The sequence below is a fragment of the Rhamphochromis sp. 'chilingali' genome (assembly GCF_963969265.1).
Source record: "Rhamphochromis sp. 'chilingali' genome assembly, chromosome: 6".
Taxonomy (NCBI): domain Eukaryota; kingdom Metazoa; phylum Chordata; class Actinopteri; order Cichliformes; family Cichlidae; genus Rhamphochromis; species Rhamphochromis sp. 'chilingali'.
Window position 1 is genome coordinate 23,220,461 of NC_137933.1, and position 21,954 is coordinate 23,242,414.

The window sequence follows — 21,954 nt, forward strand, 5'->3', positions numbered from 1 at the left end:
ATGACAGTGGGTACAGGCTCCACCAATTAAGAAAATCGATGGATGAAAGGTTAACATTAAACATGTGCTATTTCCCTGCCTGAAGACAAACTTGAGTGTGTTCTAGTTGCTTAGGTATATTGTCTTTCACTGAAGTTTCTTTGTGCTTGGTCCCTAAAAAGGATACGACAAGATGCTTCTAATGTGAGCTTAATAAACATTGATTGCAGTGATCCCAGACTGTAAACACTAAACAGTATATGAAAGCAGCTGCACAGTTTATTTTGTTATACCAAAAGGAAGGTAGACAAACATTAGGACGTCTCCATTTTTATACACAGGAGATCAATATTTTCACTGGATAAGTACAAATGATCCCTGGGAATTAAATAAAACATCATTTCACCAGAACTGGAAATGCAAGCTGGAACCTGCACGTTCTGTGAGCCTTACTGGAAATTAATATGATGGAGCAAAAACATTTTAAGCAGGAATGTGACCATAACTCTTAGGGTTAGGGCAACAGCCATGTACACAAAAAAAACCTAAAGACAATAATTTCTTTTTAACAGTAAGCCCAACTTTACTCAATACTGACAAATCAAGATCTTAAAATTAACTTCGTTCACGCATCTCTTAATTGATTTCTTCTCTATTGAGCCCAACCACAGGAATTAAGTGCTGTAAGTATGTCGTGCATGGAACTAAATCAATACAGCGCAGTGTGTGTGTGTGTGTGCGTGTGCGTGTGACTGAAACAGACAATGTTTTAACATTTATTGAGTCTTTTTTAAATAACTCTGCCCATAATGATATTGTGTACCAGATGTGTGGTATTTTTTTGATGATCATGTGTCACCGGAGGCTGAATTAAAAAAGTATGTGCAAGTGCTCTGACCAGGATCTCTTCACCAGGTGAAGAAATGGATTAAATATAAGAGAGTATGCAAACTCAGTGGCCTCTCTCCCTCCAACACGAGTCCTCGTGTTGGAGGGAGAGACAATTTAGAGCCCTTAAAAACCCACAGAGACTAATTTTGAGGAAAAAGGCTAGTGAGCCTTCTGCAAAGCCCATTTCTGTTTTCAGCTTTACTTCTAGATTTCTTATCATTTAGCTATGGAGGAGTTTAGAAAGCACTTCTATCACAATATGCTGTGTCACTGACCGTGTACGCAAGTGTCAGGAGCTACTGGTGGTGAAGGATACTCTGGGAAAAGCCTGGAGCTTTTCCAATGCTCACCTCCCTGTCTTCCATTGACAAGCGAGGTGAAGTAACAGCTAATCGATGGCTAGTGAATTCCCTGTGCACCCCCCTCGCCGAGCTGATCAATATTACTGGCAATTAGAATCCCCTATCTGCATGGCTGCAGGGACCTTGGGGTGGCTCACCAGCCCACAAACACCCAATTTAGTCCTCAGCCTATCACTTAATTACTAAATCCTTCTTAATGCCTATTGGCAGGTGGCGAGCATACTCACAGCAGCCCCGGTCGGTGATTGAACACGAGACCTTTGGCAAGGTGCTGGTTAAGATGCTCGTGTCCCGCTTCAGCTGGACAGTTAAACATCTGATTTCACACGGGGGTTCCGACCCTAAATGATCCGCCTATTGAGTGACTGGCCCACACACATACATGGATGGTTTGGAATGGGATGAATGGTGGTGGTGGTGGGTGTGGGGGGAATGGGGAATATTATGAGTCACAGTGGTAGCACAACAGTCTGCCACAGATCCGTGAGATCCACAGCAGAAACCTCAAGTACTTTACAGTAAGATCATTTCCTCCTGTTTTTCTTACTAAGTAGGAATAAAATAAGATATAAATGAAATGTAATCTCAAGATAATACTGCATGAAATACAGCATACCTGCAGCTTCACAGTTAATGCCCTGGAGCTACTCAGTTGTCATAACTTCTGCCAGCTCCTCTTGTGGCTGCTGATGCTGACAACAAAGACCTCTCCCACCTGTCATGCAAATCCCTGTTTAGATGTACATCTACAAAAGAAATGTATACAAAAATTAATGTATAGAACCTTTCACTCAAACACATATCCTAGATAAACATTTGTCATTGCTGGAAACCTTTTCGTGGATAACACTTAAAAAGGTGGTTTCCAAAGTCTTTACAAAAAATTCACTGACCTGTTTTAAACAGACCCCCAACCTGGTGCATTTACCTTTTGAAATAATTCAGTATCTGTTTGACCACAGCTTCAGTGTCTTTATTTGCATATATATTTCTTTTTCCATGTGCACCATTGCATTAGGAGGATAGGCATATTTTGTATATACGAAGAATGCATTACCTAAAAAAGGCCCCAACTGAAACTCATGGGACATTTCCATGCCAGTGATCAGCTGGGGCATCACTCAGGTGAATGTTTCTCACAAAATATTAAAACCAGGGTTGGAGACAAGCTGAGTGGACACAAAACTTATCACTGTCATTCGCTTCCCTTATCCCCAAGTCCCCAGCTTCTAACATGATCAATCATCCTCTCTGTTTCAATGTCTTTGTCATTACTTTATTTGGGAGTTTAATAGCTTCTTTTAAAGAAAAACCTCTCCACTAAGACAGGATAGTAAGTTATTGATATAAATAAGTTACAGAAGATTCTAGAACAACATGAAATGTGATGTGTCACAACTGACCTAAACACATAAGCATACTGCCTTGGACCACTGCAGATTTGACACAAACTACTGGGAACTATATGACAACATTTTCTCAAACAGAAATGAGCTGCACTGCCTTTCCTGACCTGGGTCTTTGCAGGGGTCTTGTCTGAGCTTCTGTGCAAACCTCAGTGGGTTGACAGTAGAATATGTTGTGCCACTGTGTGTTGCATCAATGGAGTACTCCCAATCAGGCCTCTTTGCTTTTGCTACTGTGCATGCACAGCTCTTTTCTATAGAAACGCTACTGTCTTCAACAGATCCATGAGTCTGCTCCCTCATTCCATCCACTGCACTCCTGCGGAGGAAGTGAGAGGACATAATGAGTATAGTGTGTCAGAGTGCATGTGTGTGAGTTAATTGCTCAATTCATTTGGAGGTAAGGTGCCCAGTTGGTACCTGCCTCACTGGTTAGGCTATTGCTCCTTGTGCTAACCCTCTCATCTAGAACTGTTACCTCCATTTGACTGCACTGCCCCTTAACAGGACCTCTGCCTGCAGCCGATCCCCTTTTCTCTTTAAGGTGCCTGAGCAAATGTAACCTCTTACAATTTTTGAGGATAGAAAGTAGTTCGATAAGAAGCTCTTCTTTTTTTGGCAAATGTCAGTCTACCTGCCAGACAGCTGTCTTTACCTGAATCTGGACACTTCCACTCAGGTGGCCCTGCGTTTGCACGATGCGTACTCCACTGCTGGATGCCTTGAGCACACCTCTGGGGGAGAGCCTGCGTACACACACACACACACACACGCACACACACACACACACACACACACACACACACACACACACACACACACACACACACACACACACACACACACACACACACACACACACAAACACAAGGAGCTGTCACTTTCCTGTCACATAACCATGGAAATGGCCTGAGGTGAAGTGAGGACAGGTGCCCTGAGCTTTACAAATTCTCTTGAAGGACAGAGCAGAGGAGCGCCTTCCTTCTTCCACCCCCAAGCTATCTCCACACCTGCTGAACTGCACTCACTCAGTTACCTGCCCCTAATTTGGTATTTCCACAAAGATGACATATGTATCAGGCAGAGCAGGAAATGTCCTGGGCAGGGAGAGAACAGCTTTCTGACAGGTGTCACCTCCAATCTGCACAGGCCTGCTTCTGATGTGTTAACTATTCAATTAACCATCACATCACACTGAGTGGGTGCCAGCACCTAATTACCTATGAGACCCTTGCCTGTGAATGGGCTGAAATACGTGTGTGCGTGTATGACAGGTCACATATCATGTTACTGTTAACCACCTCATGATTCACATAGAATATATGTAGATTTTTTTTTATGTGTGTGTGTGTGTGTGTGTGTGTGTGTGTGTGTGTGTGTGTGTGTGTGTGTGTGTGTGTGTGTGTGTGTATACTCCTTTCCATCCTTGGTTGCTTCCCAGCCTCATCATCGTTACACCTCTTAGCACCAACTAAATACTGCAAGAAAAGAGCCTTTTTGCTCAGAGTAAAATATGAGTGCAAACATTAAATGAAAATAAAAACAGTATCATTTAGCCCGTGTATTAAAATTACTCCTGTCGTGTGGCCCCTTCATCTCACACCATTAAAATAACGAGGTGTCACCGAGCTCTGCTTCCACAGCTCCGATGTTGACACCCATCAAGACAAATCTATATTTCATGGCCACTTACAGATGTATAAATAGCCAAATGAGGTGTGCTAACCATCTATAAAATGGCACTAAAAGGTTGCCAGAGGATGGCGAGTGTCATGAGGCAGTTGCGCTGGTAATCAATCTGAGGTGAGAGGAGAGGAAAGGGAAGAAGAGGAGAGGAATGGGCTGCACTGCATGGCTATGAGCAGAGGTGCAAGGCGGCGCAACAAGCAGGGCAGTAAATCACATCTGCACGGTACGCTCGCCCCACTGACACACAGCCACTTCAACTGACACGGGGCTTGCTCGACAGCCTGATGGATCACCACACTACACTCCATTAAAGGCAAACGGGCACGACGAGCACTGACACAACAAACAATTAGTCACTGCTGTGGGCATGGTCTTAAAATGCTGAGGGCCTTTCCCAGTGATGGGCACAAACCACCCTTATTTGGCATGGAAGAGCATTAAGTCCTTGTTATTGTAATACTAATAAAATAGAAGTGTTGGAATACGGTATAAAAATGATAATTGATAATTATACAGTCATTCAAATGCTTTACAGTAGAAACAAAGAACTGGACTGTTAAAAGGAACTCTGAATATATGGATACTACAAAAGGAAACCAGACACAATATAGATATTACATCTATGGTACAGAGGATATGTTAAAGGAGGTACAGTGACAATAACTGCAATAATACAAACTTTGTCAGATTGGTAAACACAGTCACTGGCCACTTCATTAGTTACACCTTGCTGGTAGCAGGCTGGACCCACTTTTGCTTTCAGATATGCCCTAATCCTCACGGCACAGATTCAACTAGGTACTGGAAACATTGCTCAGACTTTAGTGAATCCATGATGCAAATTTCCTATTGGACACCGAAGGTGGTATATTGCACTGAGATCTGATGACTATGAAGGGCAATGTAGCACAGTGAACGCATTGTTATATTTATGAAATCAGTTTGAGATGATTTGAGGTTTATGACATGGCACATTATCCTGCTGGAAGCAGCTATTAGAAGATGGATAGATGATAATAAAAGGACAGACACGGTGAGCAGCAATACTCAGATAGGCTGTGGGGTTTGAACTATACTCAGTTGGTACTTAAGGACTTCAAGTCTTGCCAAGCAAATATCTCCCACAACATTACATGACCACAAACAACTTGAACTGTTGATACAAGGCAGGATGGATCCATGCTGGTGTCTCACCCAGCACCTGAATCTCACAGCAGAGAATGAAACTTATCAACCCAATCTTCTATTGCCCAACTTTGGTTAGCCCATTCAAATTGTAGCCACACTTTGTTTGTAGTTAACAAGAGTGTCACCCAGTGTGGTCTTCCGCTGCTGTAGCCCATCTACAATATTTAAAGGTTTGACATTCATAGATGCTCTTCTGCATTCCTTAGTTGTGACAAGTGGTTATTTGAGTTACTACTACAGCAGCTCGAAGCAGCCTGGCCATTCTCCTCCTATCTCTGACATCAACAAGGCATTTTCCCCCAGAGAAGTGCTGCTCACTCGCTATTTTCTCTTTTCACACCATTAAACTCAAGAGATGGTCGTGTGGGAAAATCCCAGCAGATGAGTACTTTCTGTAATACCCAGACCGTCTGGCTTCAACAACCACACCAAATGTTTAAAATCACTTAAATCATCTTTCTTTCCCATTCTGATGCTCAGTGTTGACCATGTCTACATGCCTAAATGCACAGAGTTGCAGCCATATGAGTGTCTGTGTTAATAAGCAATTAAAACAGGTACATTAGGTATATCCAGCACTCCTTGTTAAAAATCTTCTTTTATATTTTGTTATCATCACAACTGTTTAACTGTGTTGGATTCATATGAAAACAAAGGAACAATGTTTCAGTATTCTTAATAAGGTCTTGCATTTGACGGAGATATCCGGATACTCTTCTTACAAGAAGAGTCTGTTTATTAGGCTTGTAGGTTAGAAGAAAATGACTGTGAATGTAAGTATGTGAGAAGCTGCAGTTCCACACTTCAATCACAGATGGAGGTGAGCTCCAGATTAGACCTATAGCCACCTCGACCTTCTCTCCTACTGGTCTCTACCATCATCTTTCTCCCTCAGCATGACGTTCCACTTTAGACCATCCATGCGCTGAGATGATGCCTCCTCGTTGTCTCGCTACAGGCTTGTGTATGTGCAGATACTCCTACAGTAGATAAAGCCAGTGATGCATACAAATGTATGCACAGAAAACCTGCAGTTCAGTCTCCATCTCTCATATATTTTCAGCGCATGCAGTTTAAGTTGTCACTTATAAAAACATTGTTTTAAACTTTTTGTAGCTCAAAGTCTTTCTGTAATACATCTCCATACATGCATCTCCCATACTCTGAAGATACCCTCTGTTACACGAAGATATGAAAGACCACAGAAGACAACTAAAGCGGCTGATCATAGAATTATTTCCATGGTTACGAAAATGTCACAACACAACCAAGTCAAGAACACTAGCAGAGGTAGGCATCACATTGTCAAGGTCTACAGAGATACAATGAAAACATCGAAAAGAACCTGACTAATAGGGATGGAAGGCAGGAGGAAGAAAGAAAAGCTGATACAATGTAGTATCACAATCTTTTTGCATGGCAATATTATATCAATACAGGGACACTAATTATAAATAATTTCTTACATAAATTGCAAATTACATGTTTTAGTAGTATCCATCTATCCACTTATCCTTTTCAGGGTTGCAGGGGGTGCTGGAGCCTATCCCAGCTGTCATAGGGCGAGAGCCGGGGCACACCCTTGACAGGTCGCCAGTCTGTCGCAGGGCTAACACACAGAGACAGACAACCATTCACGCTCACATTCACTCACGCATTCACACCTATGGGCAATTTGGATTAATCAATTAACCTATCCCCACAAGCTGCATGTCTTTGGACTGTGGGAGGAAGCTGGAGTACCCGGAGGGAACCCACGCAAACACGGGGAGAACATGCAAATACCTGATGGCGGAATTGAACTCAGGACCTTCTTGCTGTGCGGCAACAGTGCTAACCACCGTGCCGCCCAATCTTTTAGTAGTAGAATAATAAAATTCATGCAAGACAGAGGCACTTGATAAAGAAATTTTGAAAAAAAAAAAAGCTGTCCATGTTTAAATCAAACATATGGACTTAGTTTGGAATTTTTAACCAAGAAAGGAACAACAGAGACAGATATGACACATGGGATTTACAATGAGTGTTGTACCAAAGTAAAACTAGGAATATTACGAAGATGAACACCCATCTCGTGCACCAATGTTAGACAGTAACATAAAGTTAAGCCAAGGAAGTAACACAAAGCATGGACATCACACTGTTTGGATTCATATGACTATAAACAGCTCATTATCTCAGAGGACTGGTGACTGCTGCCTGTTGCTGAAAATACCCATAACAGTGTTCCACATGTTTGTGTTAATTTAGGATGGACTCATTCGTAAAATAAACAGATCAGTCTGTCAAGCGCATAACAAACATACATGACAGCTTTTAATGACAGCTTTGTTCAGACTGACTGCTTAGCAACCTTTAGCAGCAATAAAAATGACTGAAGTGAGAGGAACTGACCGAGAACTTCATCCTTTCAGATAAAACAGACAGACAAAACTCACCTTTGGGGATATGCTTTGCAGCTGATGACATCAGAATATATCTCAATATGTTATTGCAATACTCAGCATATAACTAAATGCTTAAAATTACAATAACACTGTACTGTAAGTTAAATTTTGTGATGATATCATATCAATATGAAAAGAATGGATGAGGGGAAAAACTGCCCCTGATCCAAAGCTTACCACACCTGTCAAATCTGCTGGAGGTCATGTCATGGCCATTTATGATTGGGTCAATGGAGTTTATTGATGATGTATGTGCTGAAACAAGTAGCAAGTGAATTCTGAAGTCAGTATGCTACAGACCTGCAAAAATGAGAAGCAACTGAAGTTGGCTGCAACAAAGTTGGCTGCGTGGCAGGGGATTTTAAGGGACACTTGGTGATGTCCATGGCTTACAGACTTTGAGAAGTCACTGACTTCAAATGATTTGTATCCAAGAAAGAATCTTTTAATTAAACTGATATTCTTTTGTCCAATTACTTTTGCGCTCCTGAAAATGGATTAATACATTTACAAATGTCTGTAATTCCCAAAATGTTCATGCAATGCTTTTGTTGCTTTTGTTGTATCCTTTGAAATAAAGCTGAAAGTCTGTACTTCAATCACATCTTGATTATTTGATTTAAAATCCACTGCAGAGGCAAAATTACAAATATTTTCTAATTGTCCAGGTGGTTACAGAACTAACTGCATCATCTCCAGAAAGGTGCCAAATGCCACCTCAAACATCTGCCTTTACACACAGCTTCTGTTCATTATACTGTTGCTTACAAACACACCGTTCCTTCCCTTCAGCCCAATTAATGAGCAGTAACCTTTTTATCAAAATTACAAGCATTCATGAAATGACCAGATCACGTCTAAACACTAATTTTTAAGACCTGGAATTCCACCTTTTGTTTTTAGACAGGAATTCAACTGGTAACTTACTGGGAATGGTAGTATTTTTAACTCCTTATTTTTATTGTTCAATGTGCCATTTATGAAAGCGGCAAGCTAATCTCATACCTGGAGGCACATTGCAGATGCACTCTGGGTATTATGGTGTATCACTGGGTCCTTGAGAACAAAAGGATACTTTCACACATGCAAGACTGGCACTTGTAGAGCTTTTGGAGCTCCGGGGAACTGTTTAGCATCCGTGTCTCATGTCTTTCTCTAGAGCCCGCATATGGCTTTTCTATCTGAGAGAGAGAGGGGCACAGAGGTCAACTTTAACTGGCTTACAGGCTGCTGAAAAAAGACAAGTCTATCCTTAGGTTTGTCAGGGCCACATATTACTCTGTGCCGAACAGAAACTTTAAGGCTTGCAGTCTGTTTATCTGCCTGTAACGGTCACCTAGCTATCGGTTAGTCTTTGCAGTCCCATTCAGAGAGATCGCTACTATAACGCACCCCACCATTAAGACGACTTTGCTTGTTCACATTGTCACTCCAGCGTGTGCTTTCAGGTGGCGCGCTGACATGCCAGAATCGAGACGTAACACAGCATCTATCTCTATGTTGGCTCTGCTTGCATCAAAGTGAAACAACATTTTTGCTCCATTCTAGCTCTTCACCTTTCACACAGACCAGCAGATGTAGGTGCAACTGCCCCACCTTGAACACACCATGGAAAAGGGCTTCTCTGTGCTTGCCACACATAAATAGAGCTGTGCTACCATGGGCTTCTTATTGCAGAAATGTGTCTAAGATGCTTGTAGCTCACTGTGTGTTTCTCCTTTCTGCCTCCTGCTGGTAGGATCATCACAGCTCCAACAGAAAAACCTATGGGACAGCATGTGTGAGTGTGTGCCGTACTCCTGTATGTGTGTGTTTTGCACTGGTGCAGCTGGTGGGATAGAATGCAAGCACCAGTGGGGTTTCAGAGAGAGACAGATGTGTACCTACCATCTTCCTACAGCTCCGTTGCCACTTTAATGACACCGGCTCTAGTGTACATTAGATTATTAGACTCCAGAGTACAATATCCCAGACTGGATAATATTGTTTTTCCTCTGGCTGATGATGCATTACAAAAATAAGGAATGGTGTAACAGATGTCTCTCGGGGTAAAAATAATAAATCACACAGACTTGTAACACGGTCGAGAAAAAATGCGCCCACAAACACACCCACATCCATGAAACACTTCAGTGATTCATTTACTCTCTTTATTCCAACTGAGCAGCAAGCCAGGAGAGAGGAAATGAGACAGAGAAATGGAGGGGAAAAAGCAATTAGTTTGCATTTAACTTGCAAACATCATTAAGGCGTTGGTACTAATTGTGTTGTTTTAAACAGGCGAAATTTGATAATGACTTCATTAGCAACTCACTCTAATGATGACTCCTAGGGTTTAGCGAGAAAGAGGAATAAATACAGGGAGGCAACGAGTGAAGATGTGTGTATGTTTGTTCATGAAAGTGCGACGAGACAGGGGAAAGAACAAACGGACTGAGGCTGAATCACCGTTTAGACACAAAGAAAATGATACATGCAAAAAAAAAAAGTCACCACCGTGGGCTGAACAGGATAAACAGAATAATAAAAGCAGAACAGATGCGGCTAAAGAGGTGTGTGTATATGAAGGTGTTTCTAAAGCTGTGTGCGTGTCCTCTGTAATGCAGGACGCGACTGCTGGAAAAGGGAAGAGGTCTAATCCATAATAAGGTGGCTCGCTGCATGGCTGCATACATTACTGCAAACATTACTGCATCAATCAGTACTAAGCTGCAGTGTAATTTTCTGACTCCCTATTTCTCTCCCTACCTCATCACAAAGACAACACCCCATGGCTATTTCTGATGAGATTCAGAGGTGGAGAGAGGGAATGAGGGTGAGGAGGAGGGGGTGTTTATGTGGAGCAACCTCTTCTCCTCTCCTCTCCTCTCCTCTATCCAGCCCCCTGATTAATTTTCAACTAGATTGCTTGGCCGGCAGTATTATTAGCATAAAATTTCCATGGATTAAGCCCGGCTATGAAACCCTTTCATCAAGCTGCTTGTCTAACACAAAATTTCAAATCTCATTTTGTTTCTAATATCATTTTCATACTAGGGGTGTGATGAGTAGAGGGTCTAAAATGTGGATGGAGTAAGGCTGCTGACGAGGTAGTGAAGGGAAGGGGGGGGGTTCAAAGATAAACAGAGTCATCAATCAAAATTAAAAAGAGCCCAGGGTTTGGAATGAGATCTCATACAAGCAGGCACACGTATGCACTCGTGTGTCTGCATGTGTGCAGGCCTGTATTTAACATGCAGCTGGCCTATCAGCCAAGGTGAGGGCCAGATGAATAGGTGAGGTGGTGAGTGTAGGTTTAATCTGAGCTCAGACAAAAGAAAACACGTGTCATGATCTTAATTCCTCATCCTCTGGCGGTTTATGTCACTGTTGTTTACTTCTGTGACCACGCACGGCACCGCCACACCTCTGCAAACTCTTAAAATGCCTGTCAGAGTGCTGGTGTTTGACAGCCACCACAATAAATAATTCTTGATTATAAAAATATGCAGCGCTGTCAAAGCTCCGCGTCGTACCATTAATTATGAAAAACAAGGAAGGAGAGCGGCAGGGGGTTATTTTAATAAGGATACTGAATCAATGCAATTTAATCAATCCGAGCTAATTAAAAAAAAAACTATATTGTGAAACAATCAAGGTGTATAAACATTATTAAAATAAATGAACTGTGCTAAAAGAAGCGTGCTCTAATTAAATGATACAAATTGTCATTCCATGGTTGTAGTTAGTTTGCTGACACCTTGGAGAAAAGACTGTGACACACCCGACCAGCCTCGTGCCGTCCACTCCTTCTGCATCCTTAACACTAATCATTACACTAAGGCCATATGGTAAATCTTGCCTTGGCTAGATGGCACATTTTCTCTACATTTGGTCATTTGAAAAGAAGTGGATCATATGTGTATGTGCACCCAAAGATGGTGAACTGTCCATACACACACACATAATTATTTAGACCAGCGGTCCCCAACCTTTTTTGCGCCACGGACCGGTTTGTGCCCGACAATATTTTCACGGACCGCAGATAAATACAACAAAATAAAACTAGTACCGGTACCGAAAAAAATAAGATTTATTTACAACACACGTGAAAAGACCCAGGAAAACAGAGTTAATGAAAAAAACGATAACAAAATAACGCTAAAAACCGATAAAAACCCTGAAAACCATACATTTCACACCTGAGCCTCAACTCTCGCGGCCCGGTACCAAACAACTCCGGTCCGTGGCCCGGGGGTTGGGGACCCCTGATTTAGACAATTAAGATCATTTCACCTCATCTTTTAACTCAATGTATTTCTCTACAGGACAATTTTTTACTTAAAATTTTTTACAATCAGCATTTCTTTCAGATGGTTGAAGTGTAATAAAGAAAGTGTTATAAAAATGTGTATGAAACTATCAAAAACTGTGAGAATAAGTATGAAAAAGACAATGTAATCCCATAGTTTAATTATTCCACATATGTATGTGTTGTTGGAATAAAACTTTAAAAACAACAGTCTGTTTTTTTCACATTTTCACATACTTGTATTGACTTTCTTTGACCATAATAAAATGAAAACGGAAAAGTTGTACGCTGTTTTGCAGAGGACAATGTTCAGTTGTTATTTGAACATTGTAACGCTTAATGAACTGAAAATGCAATATTTTGTATTTCTAATTATGCTGCGTCACAACGAATGCTATGCTTCTGTGCCAAGCCGTAGAGTTTCCAATCAACCTATCAAGATGTGATTTAACACAAAAGTTTCAGTTTTAACAAAATATTGTGTTAACTGTTTGCAGCTGTTTTTAGACAGTCCTCCATTTTCAGAGGTTCAAAAATAATTAGACAAAGTAACGTCACCAAACTGTGCATTTCCTCTTTCGCTCTCCTAGGCCTTTACTGCAGCTGCCTTTAATTCGTGCTTGGTTTTGGGGTTTCTCTGCCCTACGCTTTATATTTAATAACAAAAAACACTCTATTGCTGAGAAATGCTTTTGTGTCATTATCCATTTGCACGCTAAAGCTCCATATAGTCAGTTTTTTCGGGCCCTAGCTGAATCAGAGGAGACAGCATAGCCCTGTACCCTTCAGAATTCCTCACATCATCAATAAACACCAGTGATGTGCTTCAATAGGCAACCGTACATTCTAATATTGAGAGCTTGAAAAAAAGAAGGCAACTCGACTTCTTTAGGTTTGTGAAAATGTTTCACTTTCCATCAAACAACTGCATATGCAGTGAAGTGAAGTGAGGAGTGTTCAGATTTCTATATGGGAGAAACCAAACAGCCACTCCGCAAACACACGGCACAACATAGAAGAGCTTTGAGATCCCTTCCCAGGCACTTCAGCTCCCGCTCACACCTTGCCTCAGGTGACTGAATAGGTCCCGTGCTAGGTTGAGGCGAGGTCTCAGTGGTTTCACCCTCAACTCCCGGTGATGGTAAAGCCCTACACCTTTTTTCACACCAGGGCTTATGTGATGACTCACTGATCAACAGTGAGGCAACAACCCTCAGGACCAACTCCAAATGGGACAACCTTCACTACAGGTGAAATACCTGGGACTCTCCAACATTTCTTTTAGAACTGAAGCTTGGATTAGAGGTGAAATGTTTTCACCAGCCTGAAGTAGTTGCCTTCTTTTTTTCCAAGCTTTCAAGAATATATGACAAACACAGACATGTTAATGTCATAACACTGCTTCAACCATTGTTAACCCATGATATGGTATCAGGTCAAGTCTGGAGGAGGTAGGTTTTATGAATGTAACAAGATATAAACCACCTGTTACACTAAAGACCAAGAAGGTCATATTAAGAAAGAGAACACAATACCTTTCCTGGTGGAGCTTCTCCAGTTTCTGTCCAGTTCCCATTTGTAGGATTAACATGTTCACTGAAAACTCCTACTACACTGTTTGCACTGCAATCCAAACACACAAACAAATGACTCAAGGCCACAGTGCTGCCAAAACAAACAAGTGATCAGTGAATATGATTATGGATGGGATTATGGATGGGATTATGGATGCACAGTGACACACCCATGCAGAACAGTTGCTCTTGTTATATTTAACGCTAATTGGAATTCTATGTCCATGAGCAGTTTGTGACATGGAGCTCAAGTCCGTGGTGCAGAGGCACAAACATGCGTGCCTGCTTGCCCGCACACAAGAACACACTTATTTAATGTTCAGTGATTCGTTATCACTTATCAGGAATAATTGCTGCATGTTTGTGCAACTGTGAAATTGAACAAAATCCCACTCCATATAATTAAAGAAAACACAGTGAGCACACAATAATACTGAGAGGCCAGGAGAGCGTGAAGGCACGAATACAACCAAAGGCAAACACGGCCTATTATGTTCTTTCTCTATCTGAACCTCAGACTCAGATCCAACCTGTGGAGTCTTGTCAGGGTGTTCGTGAAATGTGATTTCTTCACCTATCACTGTGTATGTTACATTACCTCAGCTGTCTGAACAAGCTCCGTTTGGAAAAAAAAAACGTTCTCCTTCTCTTGTGTTTCTGACGCTCTTTTCATCTTTTAGCTTCCACCTACTTGTCTCACTTCCTTTCTGTCTTTTTCTGTCTGCTTGCATGAAAATGACTTCCTCTGTTGAGTCCAAGGAAACACCACATAAAGCAATTACTAACAAGCCTGATGTGCAAGCCCCTCCTTTCCCTTTGTGTAGGGCAGGGATAGAGTGGGGCCAAGTGCCCTTCAGCAAAAATGAATTTTCCAATTTCAGTTAGTTCTTCCATGAATAAATAAACAAATGAATAATTGAAAGGAGCAACATAAATAAATAACATCACAAACATTTCACCAGTACTCATAAGTATTCCGGAGATAACTTGGGCTGCATGCTAATGATAAAAACAGTACATGTAGCAGGTTGAGATGCATTATTCACCGCTCTGCTTTAAGCAAAATTATATAAATAAAAATCTTTCATGGAACTCAAAACATCTTCTCAGCATTGAAGTGACAGGCCGGTCCCATTTATAACACACAAGGACACTGTGGAAAACAAATAACTGACCAATCAGCTGCAGGCTGGAATAAAGAAATAAAAATAAAAAAACTGGCAGCTGTTGATAGGTTCTCCAAGATTCCAGAAAGCTGTCGAAAGAAATAAAAGAATTCTTCCAAGTACTAAGAAAGAGGGAAAAAATTCAAAGTATTCCAACATAAATGGTGACAAGGTGAATTCTAATCCTGAACAGTTATTGAAATATTTGGACATTAAAAAAAAAAAAAAAAAGCCATTTTCAGTTACTGACAGAGATCGTCTACACAGAATTGATTTATATGTGAATTCAATTCCGTGAGCAACATTGCATCAGAGGATCTGAACTGAAAGATGGTGATTTCTAGCGTAATGGTTCCATTCTTGGTTGGAAAAAGCCTCGTTTGTAAAGGCATTTCCGACCGAATCCAAGCAGCGCCACACACACTCACCAGAGAGCACAACAAATCTGTGCGTGCTATAAAAAGCCGATGTGAGATATGGAATGAGAACCCAATGCACAGATGCCATAAGCAGGTCTGGTAATAAGAACAGACTGAGGCAAGGGTTATAGAATGATAAATCATTCAAAACACAGAGTCGCAGCAGCGTGACACAGGTTGTAGCAAAGTCCTGGATTATGAATAAAAATATCTGGCTTAAAACCACCGTGTTGTTGTTGGCACAAAGGCGATTAATCACTTTTTTGAAAGAAAGTCAGATGGCGCAAAACTACTGTGAGATAATAAACACCAGTTTTGGTGGGTTTTTTGGAGACCCTGGAAATATCAGTCTGACAGAAATGTCTTACAGCAAGCTACACTTAACTGCTTTAGGAAGCCCATGGATGCAACTTGTGGCCTTCGAGCACAAGGAAAAAACAAGTCAGCTGACCTTGCGATTACCTTTTTTGCTATTTATTTCATATGGGTATGTCCAGAGTTTCCTAATAACTCTGTTAAGTTTGTCAAAGTTTCAAGCAGTTTCATGTGTACCGGTACATAAAAAAAATAAAAATAAATAAATAGCGAATAATGTCAGGATATAAACTAAGTGAATAGTTAGTGTCCAACTAATGCACTCAGTAAACTAAGTCCAGATCAATTCTGGCTCATTCTGCTAATGTCCTACTCAACAGAAAAAGTGGCAAAGGTGCGAATCACATGAAAGCGGTCTTGAATGAGGATTTAAACACAGATTACCAATCTTAATGCGTTAGAATAAAGAACAGCACATCAGCAAACACGGTGGGAGGATGGCCTTTGTCCTCTGTGTGACTCGTTTCTATAAAGCTCATTAAGGGATACTGTTAACATGCTTCCTAAGCACAAACTGTTAATTAAAAACACAGGGCTAATATGCATTTTAACACCACACTTTTGAATGCCACGGAGGGGGAAAAAAAAATCTAATTTTCTCCATGGTTCTGCTGATTGCAGGCTGAAGCGTTGCTGAAGTTAATTACAACCCTGTGATCTGATGTGATGAAGGGGTGACTGCACGGCACGCTGCCACAAGCTCTCCTCCCTCCACCCCACGACTGCAATCACCCTGAGTCTGCTCATCGTTATTGCATTACCACAATACCCATCTCATCCAGACTGAAGGTTCTGCCCTGTTGTTATCTCCTTTTTGTCTCTTTCTCTCACAGTCTTCATCTCTGTCACTAACATGTCCTACAGTCAGGGGTCACAAGGTTTAGGCTCTTGCAGACACAAGTCAATGCAAGAGATATTTTTTTAATCCTGCAGCTTCCTCCGTATTTAGTTCACAGTTATCTTTCACAATCTAGCAAGTTGGGCTAAAAAACCTGAAAACATGAAGGAGTTTACAATACAATACAATAACAATGCGGCTGTTAGGTGGTGTCTCGAGCCTAAATCTGTCTACAGACGTCCATAGTCTGTGAACTGTGCTGCCCTCACGTCACAGTGTGCTGCTGCGACATTAAAACAACACGTCTGTAACAGGTCTGATAAGTTTTCACTAAAAGACAGTCAGAGAGGGGGGGGGGGGGGGGGGGGGGTTTATGAAGTGACAAACTCACACAGTGACAGGATCAGCCCATAAAAGTCCATGCGAATGAAATGAACGAGTGTTTGCTGGGTGTGAAAATATACTACGGCACACACCTCTGTAGACCCTTCTATTAATCAACCTGTCCACACTTTGTTTTGAGAGTAATCTCGTCCAACCACCAGAGAAGCACTCAGCAGTAAGTGGCGCTTGGCTGTGCTTTGAAGGCCGTGGTTTATTGCCATCCCAAAGCACGGCAAGACTGTGTTGTAAAAACACATCTCAGGGCTCAACACTTGCCTCCAGTTATGCACTTCACACGTGGTGATCTAGCGTGGGGCCTGAAGAACTCCTACACCATTCCTGCCCTTAGCGGTGCTATCACAGTTAGATATGTAATAAGCCTTCATTCGTTTCCAATACAAAACAGACAATCCTACTTATCATCACCTTTGTAAGGTCAGCTCAGATCTAGCTCACTTATCTTAATAGGGACGATTAGGTTTTGTTTGTTTTTTTTACCTCAATCATGCCAAAAAACAAAGGTGAAATTCCTGAAAATTTCCTCTATCGATGTTAAAACCTACTGAGGTGACTTGAGTGTAAAGATCGGTCACCTTCGACTCCAGAAACAGACTTCTTTGGAAGTATCAGAGTCACAGAGTCATTCAGTGTGTGTCTGTGCACAGGTGTTTCTTAATGTTTGTAATCTAAGGGCCAGACATTGCCCTTCAAGCATTTGACACAAAGCTGGGTCAAACACAGCAAAAGATATATGCAAATTTTCTATTAATTTATTTTATTATGTGAGAGATCAAGGCTCATCATTATCAGAACCTAGTGGCATACTTTGAGCCTTTTCAACAATTTTATTTGTTACCAAGGTTTTTCTGCATTGAACAAGTGTCAAGGCAGGGACACCATTCCTTCGAACATACTCTCTCCTCTTAACAAGAGTGAAAGGCACCTTACTCCACAAAAATCAAGTGCCTCTTCTCACGACTTGACATCCTCAAGAGTGCCCTCTTTTAATATTTTAATAATAGGATCAAGAGTGCAAACAAAATTCAAAGCAAATAAAGTGCTAAAATATTTACAATGACACTGTGCTGTGTGGTGGGAGAGTACAGACAAGCTGGGTGTGGAGGATGGAGTGCTGAGATAAAGCTCAGCGCAAATATGTCCATCTCTGTAATACAGAGCAGCCAGGGGCTAATGAACATTAGCCACCAGTTCATTCCTGACATTAAAGAGCCTACTGTTTTAGGAAAATAAGGCTGGGCTGACCGCAGACACAGAGTTTTAACACAAGAGAATATATAATACTGACCTGACATTTCAAATCAAGTTAAATTTCATGCTGGAAGGAGTGAAGCACCCTGTCAGATGTTGTTGGCGAAACATAATGGAGGTCTGAAGAATAGTTTGCTGTTAAACTTCCTATCTTTCACATCCTTGACAGCGGAGATTATTTTGTACCAAAGTGCAACAATGTACGTCTGAATGCAACATCCGACCTTCAAGGATGCAAAGCTTAAATGTTTCTGAATGTACCACTGATGAAAAGAGCCTCCGACCACTGGCTTATAGGTGACACAGCTGCAGTTCCTCTTAAAGCAGAAATACTATTATGTTCTCAAAAGGAGGAGGTCTTTGGGTTAAGGCTTGAAGGTCCATAGCACTCCTAGCCTTTTTCTAGATATCCTATTAAAGATCAACCAAAAGAAATGATTAACTGAGGGTAAAGGTACACATGAGCACTTGTACATAGTGGCAAAGCCTTTGCTCTCTACTGAGGAAAACAGTCACGCGAGTGTATGTGTATTCACATATGAGTGTGCTTTCGGTCAATAGGAGGGCCAGCGACCTTTCTTTGCACCACTTGCCTCTCATCCTCCAGCAGTATCTTTGGCCCGTCTAGCTCCATCTGTAGCTCAGAAATCTCGTCTTTGTTCTGCCTCTTTTGCCTCCTTCTGCACAACAACACAGACAGGAGAGAGGGAGCAGAGGTGAGGCGTGCGGGGAATTGAAGCTGTCTGTTTTTAAAGGTGTCAGCACACCTAACTTTTGCATAATACATATCACACCTCAGAGATGATCCATTAGCAGGTTACAGCAAAAGAGCCGAGCAATAAACTGATGAGATATGGCTCCAACAGACACACAAATACACACACACACACAATATCCTCCATTTTTAGAGCCAGATGAGAGGGTGGGATTGTCCCTGCGGTGTAGCCTCGTGTGTGGCTGCATTTAAAACCACTTTTACTTCTGGGCTCTGACCCTACACTGCCTCCAGAGAAAGTGCAAAAGACAAAGTGTGCGATAGAAGGAGAAAAGAGAGAAGTAGAGCAAAAGATGAAGACAGAGAGAGAGCCAGACTGAAAAAGGGAAAAAGCAAGCCACCACACCCCTCTGTACTTCCAGACACTGATTTATAATTTTAATATCTCTAATTTCCACAGCAGTGCCCATTTTCCAAATGTCATTTTCCAATTTATGTCAAACCGTGTGACCATTTTTCTTAATACAGCTTATGACAAGCTCGGTGGCAAGGCGGATATGCAATTCAGATTGAGTGTTTTACAGGCACAGCAGCAGACACACTAGGGTGTTTGTGTGTTTATCTTTATCAGTGTCTGCTCAGTATTTTGAAGGGGAAGCACTGAGAGTGTTATACACTCGGGAAAAATTGGGTTTGCTACAAAATATGTGCCTTCGGGGAAGAAAACCATAATTCTGCCATAAATCTAATTATTACAGTTATCATAATAAGAATTATGATGGTGGCAATGATAATGTATTAAAATATGCATTAACGTTAAGAGCTTGAAATGGAATGTGGGCTGGCTTTATGGCCGTTACATGAATATTGATGTTAATTAAAACAGAACCTCTCTTTTTATGTAACACTCCATCTTGTTGTAATGGTAAGAGTTGTACATGGTGGCGAGTCGGATGGAGATGAAGTCATTACTGGCTGGTTTGCCCCACAGAGGCAGTCTGGAGCTCCTCTTTGATGTGCTAGGGTCTTTCCAGGCAACCTCTAATCTCTGTGTGTTAATCTGGATTTTCCCATCATACGTTGAAGACTGCAACTGAAAATTAACGGTTGGGGGAAAAAACCCTCAAAAGCAAAACTAACTTTTCTCGAGGTTGGTCACAAAAATTACTGCAAAATATTTAAGCAGCCACACGCATGAATTTCAATGTTTTGATATAACATTTAGCAGTTTTAATGATGGCTACGTCACTGATCTATGAGCCATTCAAGCATTTAACTGAAGAGATGAACCAGTGTTGTGTCTCCACACAAAACAACTCTACTGTTTTGTTGTAAGCAGTCTGTCAAAGAAAAAAAACAAAACACAAACTGGTTCATGTTTCTTTAACCGCCACAAATGAAAGAATATGAGGTATAAAAAAAGAACTCCCAAAGAACTATTACTTGAAAACTTGGCATGTCTTGGCTTTGAGTTCAGTCTGTTCTTAAAGAAACTGAGGGGATTGGACAAGTGTCAGGCTTAAATCAATCCATCTATAGCAGATTAACAGTATCTGAAAGTCATGTTGTTAAGAAAGAGGAAAAAATCCAAATGCAAAAAGACCTGATACAGGACCAGAGGGTTTATCTGACCCTTCAGATGATCCATTTACTCTTCACTGATGCCTCATCAGAAATGGTCTCAGTGGAAGGGTTGCTATTTCCATTCTTAAGGAAGGAAGCAAGTAAAGGCTCAGGCCAAATTACACAAGAAATGTAGGTCTCATGGATTGATAAATCCAGATATGAAGTTTTCAGTTTGTAATCATTATTAATATATATACAGAGAGGAGGTTAGGAGATAAGTACAACAGTGAGTATCTACAGACATCTATAAAACACCGCTCTGTCTTGGTTTTCGGTGCATTTCAGTCAGTAGTTTTAGAGATCTTGCGACTGTCAGATTTGATTCACCATGTAGCACCATCTAAACACCATCTGATTTATAAAGGCTTCATTTGTAAGTATAACAATGATCCCAAACCTGGATAAAAAGTCATGGATTGGCCTCCCCACAGCCCAGACCTCAGTATTACTGAAGCAGTGTGGGATCATCTTCAAGGAGAACAGAACAAAAGGCAGACAACATCCAAAGAAGCGCTTTGAATGCCCTTCAAGAAGCCCAAATAATTATTTCTGACTACAAGAAAGCTTGGCTAAGAGAGGCTGTGCTCATCGTACCACACATTGACTTTCGGGCATTTTAAAATTGTATGTTTTAAGAAATTGAGCTATATATTTTCCTGGGTGGCTCAGGAAATATTCACAGGTGTGTAGGTCTAGAAAGTCAATCCCATTTAATAACTGTTTTATATGCATTTTATGTTTTAACAATAATTCTGGGTTTTTATGGTAATAGTTTTAGTTTTAGCAGTTTTAATACTTTCTGCTTTTTCTAGTTGTCTTACTTTCTTTAATTGCATGTACTTCTTTGACTTTATATAATTAAAGAAATTCCTTCTCTATTTTCTAGCCACCCTTAAACCCACTAAACTGTGAATTAAAACACAATTTCATGTTGGGGTGTATAGTGAATATTAATATACTGTATGCAAAATAAATGTGCTTACTGCCAGCTGCTTGTTGGTAAATTGACATGCGTGTGAAAAAAGGACATTTAGTGAGCAGAAATAAATAAAATTTCTTCATTACGTCTCATAATTCCTTCAAATGGTCTTGCAGTTTTGATACGTCATGTAATGATGTACTGGTACTTCCATTAAATGATAAAGGAGAAAGTAAATTGCTTTTATAATAAAACCAGCTTGGGGAATCTGTAACAACAGTGTAAAGAGGCCACAAGACAATTAAATGCTTATGAGAATTACCTCATTAAGGTTGACATTCTCCACATCCAAGACTACTTGTATATACATTCCTTGAAATGACACCTGACTCCAGGCTGGTGGCTCCTCAGTGTTG

General features: G+C 41.0%; 1 protein-coding gene across 1 annotated transcript in view; it reads right to left on the bottom strand.

The window, feature by feature from the left end:
- Window positions 1–21,954, bottom strand: part of LOC308398243 (uncharacterized protein) — a 62,551-nt gene that overhangs the window by 12,717 nt on the left and 27,880 nt on the right. The window contains exon 6 of the mRNA XM_080884772.1: window positions 3,294–3,384. Within this exon, the coding sequence (XP_080740898.1) occupies window positions 3,294–3,384 (91 nt within the window). The remainder of the gene's footprint in view (window positions 1–3,293; window positions 3,385–21,954) is intronic.